The sequence below is a fragment of the Chiloscyllium plagiosum genome, chromosome 3 (genome assembly GCF_004010195.1).
Source record: "Chiloscyllium plagiosum isolate BGI_BamShark_2017 chromosome 3, ASM401019v2, whole genome shotgun sequence".
NCBI lineage: Eukaryota > Metazoa > Chordata > Chondrichthyes > Orectolobiformes > Hemiscylliidae > Chiloscyllium > Chiloscyllium plagiosum.
The window spans coordinates 136965547-136970531 of NC_057712.1; the positions used below are offsets into that span (position 1 = coordinate 136965547).

At 46.2% G+C, this 4985-nt stretch overlaps 1 protein-coding gene across 1 annotated transcript in view; it reads right to left on the minus strand.

Annotated features, from left to right (window-relative positions):
* Positions 1–3265: 3265 nt before the first annotated feature.
* LOC122540217 (peroxisome assembly factor 2-like) overlaps positions 3266–4985 on the minus strand; it is a 43949-nt gene continuing 42229 nt past the window's right edge. Inside the window, exon 11 of the mRNA XM_043675609.1 lies at positions 3266–4389. Within this exon, the coding sequence (XP_043531544.1) occupies positions 4252–4389 (138 nt within the window). The 3' untranslated portion in view covers positions 3266–4251. The remainder of the gene's footprint in view (positions 4390–4985) is intronic.

A 4985-nucleotide genomic window follows, 5' to 3' on the forward strand; every position in this document is an offset into this window, starting at 1 on the left:
AAAAAAAATCCTCAAGCATTTCTGCTTTAATTAAGTCATCATCAAGTTATGAACATTTTCCCACACATCTGCTTTCTGGTGCATTGTCCTACTTTCAACTCAGGTTGCTTTGTTGGTTTAGTTACTTCAGTGAAATCAATTTCTTCAAATGGAAGAGAACCTTGATTGCTGATCAGTGTTTCTGTTTAATGACAGCACTTCACTGGTGCATCGTACAATCTAACTGTATATCCAATGTCTGAAGCAACAGCATCTAAACTTTCTGACCCTCACATTTCATCCAAATCTATCAAATCTTCCTGCTCATCAAGGGGAATGTCAGTGCAACATTCCGATGTGAATCTCAGTTGCCTCAGGTTTCAGTGCAAAGTTTGACGATGTTGATTCCCCAGGGCTCAGGGACGGGCCCTGGCTGTTTGTGATTGATATGATTTAGACTTGAATGTAGGAGGACTGATCAGGAACTCCTCAGGCAATAGGAAAATTGATGGGTGGTAAACAGTGATGTGGTTAGACTGAGAAGGGCCCTTTTTCTATGCTGTAGACCTTTACGACTCTATGACGATGACCTTATGAATTTCTGATTTTATCTTCTCTCTTCCATCATTGCCACTAGAAAACTTCCTGACTTCAAAAATGACATCAAAGACTCAGAAATATCGATACTTCCTGATAATAGTTGGACCAATTTACATTAGATTCTGAACAGGGAACATAATAACCATTTTATATTCTCTGAATTGTATAAATGCTGTCTGCTTATCCCGAAACTACTCTTCACTGGACAATGCTAACCTTTCCAGAGCACAGTCTGACAGATCCAAACAAGCTGCTTCTGTTGAGAGGAAAAGGATGAACATTTCATTGCAGATACTCCTTGATCTCCGACTCACTGGGCAAAATGACTCCTCAGTATTGCCATTGAGATTTCAACCTGATGATAGTGATGAATCTGTGACAGGACGTTGAATTGACTTCGATTAGATTCCTCACAGTCTGGAAACAGGCCCTTCGGCCCAACAAGTCCACACCAACCCTCCAAAGAGTAACCCACCCAGACCCATTTGCCATATTTACATCTGAATAATGCACTTAACACTGGTCAATTCACCTGACCTGCACATCTTTGGACTGTGGGAGGGAACTAGAGCACCCGGAGGAAACCCACACAGACACGGGGAGAATGTGCAAACTCCACAGACAGTCGCCTGAGGGTAGAATCGAACCTGGGACCTTATTCTGTCGTTTCACTTTTGTTATTGACATATTCCTGGATTTGAGCTTCAGATTCAACACTTTCAGCCCCTGCCTCAACAGAAAGATTGATTTCTTAATCACATTTAGAGTTTCCACTGAATTAACTAATACCTCATCTGCATCAACCAAAATTTCTTTCAAAGATCTGACTGAATTTTTTATTACAATCCTCCTTGGACAATTTATTTAATGGTCCTGAAAGGGGGTTCCTCTGGGAGTCAGGTTGGCATCTCCATCAGTGTGAGCACATCCTGGCGTCCTGCTTTTGTTTTCAGGAACAGTCTGACACAGTCCACTACCACTTGGCAAAGTGGGTCTTCTCAAACTGCCACAGGGAGCAAAGTTGCCGCTCTGCTGGGGTTCCCCTCCTACCTGACACGTCCCACACTGAGCAGTACGACTTCTCCCTGGGGCTGGGTCCATGTCAACTCCCTATTTCTCCACGTCAGTGTTTCCTGTTTTCCTACACGTCCTGTCAGAGGAACTTCATGTCCCCCTCCCAGTATCCCCCGATGAGATCTGGGCAGCATCACTAGCTGATGAACAACAGTCCATTCCTTATCTGCAGGTCCGTGGTGGGGCCTCTACTCCCTCATCAGAGTTCTGTTTCTGATACAGTAAAACTGTGGAACAGCTCCAGTTTCAGAGTGAGCTGTCTATGCTGACTGACTTCACTCCAGATCTGTTTCCTGAGCCTCCAATACCGAACGACAATGATCCTGATTGTTAACTGGGGGTTTCAGCTCTGCAAACATCTGCATGTGGGCTCTGGGCCTGGTCTTTCTTTAGTCACTACACACAAGGGAACAATACCCAGATCCTGTTCTTGTAACTGATCTGTCCCCGGAGCACCAACTGGCCTTACTGTGCTTCATAGGGGAGCTGTAACTTGCACTGCCAGTAAATCATTCCCCAGGAGTTATCTTCCTTTCAGATTAAAAACCCTTCATAACTCTCATCCACCCTCTGTACACCATCTCCACTCACAGCAGTCTCGACCGCTGGTTCCTTAGCTGTAGTTAAAGCTCCAATCAAATCATGGGGCCATTTCGTAATGACTCATTCTCATAGACCCCATGTGTTTCCCTCTCAGAACTGACCCTCTGACAGTGTAGCATTCCCTCAGCACTGACCCTCTGATAGTGCGGCACTCCCTCAGCATTGACCTTCCAACGGTGTGGCACTCCCTTAGTACTGACCCTCTGACAGTGCAGCATTCCCTCAGTAGTGACCCTCTGACAGTGCAGCACTGACCATCTGACAGTGCAGCACTCCCTCAGCATTGACCTTCCAATGGTGTGGCACTCCCTTAGTACTGACCCTCTGACAGTGCCGCACTCCCTCAGTACTGACCCTCTGACAGTGCGGCACTCCCTCAGCACTGACCCTCCGACAGTGCCCACTCCCTCAGCACTGACCCTCCGGCAGTGCCCATTCCCTCAGCACTGACCCTCTGACAGTGCGGCACTCCCTCAGCACTGACCCACTGACAGCGTGGCGCTCCTTCATTAATTAAGTATGTTGTATTGTGGTGTTTTAAAAAGCTGCACCATAAATGAAAGGTTAAAGTGTAATTCTTCACCATGCACAAGATCGAAAAGAAACATGACTTTTGTCAAACGACTTTCCTGTGTCCTTCTCTGATTTCTCTTTGATGACCCCTTGCTGGCATTCAGAGACCAGGAGTAAGCATTGCTCCCTCACACGGGGTCTGGAGTCTGCTGTACATCAGAATATAACCCCAAACTGCTGAGCTGAAAACCTGCATTTGGAATGCTTCCTGGATTATTTTGTTTGACCCTTTGATTTGAACCTCTGATCTCCTGCACAGTTCTCTGTCTCTCAACATTTCAGTTTACTGCGTTTCGGTCTCAAGTTGTTGTCCTTCAAGTCTTCCATGTTGAACTTTGTCCTTCGCAATTGTGATTATTTCATGAACCAAGAACCCTTTGATTTTCTCCAGATTATGAATTACTCAAGGAGAACAAAAGAGACTAAGAGAGACATCTCCATGACCAGAATTTTATCATTTATAAGCTTTCCAGATAAAAGCAAACTTCAGCTTCCTGAAAATAATATTTTCAAAAGTTAAACATTGATTTTCTTCTTGACCCGCGGTAGTCCGTGTGCTGTAGGGTAGGCCCGCGATGCCCTCAGGGAGAGAACTGCAGCCATTTGACCCAGTGAGTGTGATGGAACGGTGAGATATTTCCCAGTCAGGATGGGGAGGGGCTTGGAGAGGAACTTGCAGGGGGTGGGGTTCCCATCTATCTGCTGCCCTTGTCCTTCGGGATGGAAGTGGTTGTGGGTTTGGAAGGTGCTGTCTGAGGATCTTTGGTGAATTTCTGCAGTGCATCTTGTCGATAGTACACACTGCTGTTACTGAGCATCAGTGGTGAAATCCAAGTTCTATATTTGCAGATGTGGAACTGACTAACTGCAAAAGTGCTCCTGTACCTGTACAGATATTAATGCTTCTGGACACAGCCCAACCTGGTCTTTCCCTCATGTCTTGCAAATTCCATCCACATTTTTGCCAAATTGCACTCCTTTACTATTGACTTTATTCATGTTCAGATGTGCTCTCTCATCCAGAGGTGCCTTGCAATACTAAAACTTACATATTCCTACAGAGTTCCTCAAACACTGTGCCTTGTCCCAAGCTGGTGCCTTGATCTAGCCCCGGTGCTGTACAAAGTGGTATCACTCCTGTTCCCAGACACAGAGCTACAATCTTGTTGCTATGCAGATTATCATCACTTACAGCCAGGGCCTGTTCCCAAGTGGAATATCCACCCTCTGTAGACCTGCCCCCACCCAAAATCCTACTCCTCCAATGTTCCTTGTTATGTCTCTTCCAGGCATTACTTGCACATCCATATGCTTGCTAAACTATACACCCATGTGCATTCAGATCGAGGCTTCCCAAACTCCCATCCAGATGCTTCCCCAGTTGGCTGTTCCTGTTCCCATCCGGCTGTAGCTGGGAATCTGTCATGTGGCTGTCAGTTTCTGTTGGATCTGTTTGTAGTTGGAAAGCTCGTGCTGAGAGACTGAAGGCTGCAGTGTGGCCAAGGCTTTCTTAAAGTCATCAGGCAGCAGGACAAGCTCCGAGGTCTCAGTGTCCACACCTGGCAGAGTATGGGAAAGAAATCATTGCAGCCATGTATATATATACACACACACACACACACACACACATAGAGCCCACTAACCCCCAATAGCTACCTCAGAGTGCACAGTGTGGCACTTTGGGAAATCGACAAACTGTTGGAATGCAGGAAAACATGCACCCAATATATGCACAGCAGGATCCCACAAACAGTAAGGTTAGGCCACTGTTGTAATGTTGCATGCAATTCTGGTCTCCTTCCTATCAGAAAGATGTTGTGAAACTTGAAAGTGTTCACAAAAGATTTACAAGGATGTTGCCAGGGTTGGAGGATTTGAGCTACAGGGAGAGGCTGAACAGGCTGGGGCTGTTTTCCCTGGAGCGTCGGAGGCTGAGGGGTGACCTTATAGAGGTTTACAAAAGTATGAGGGGCATGGATAGGATAAATAGACAAAGTCTTTTCTCTGGGGTGGGGAAGTCGAGAACTAGAGGGCATAGGTTTAGGGTGAGAGGGGAAAGATATAAAAGAGACCTAAGGGGCAACTGTTTCACACAGAGGGTGGTACGTGTATGGAATGAGCTGCCAGAGGATGTGGTGGAGGCTGGTACAATTGCA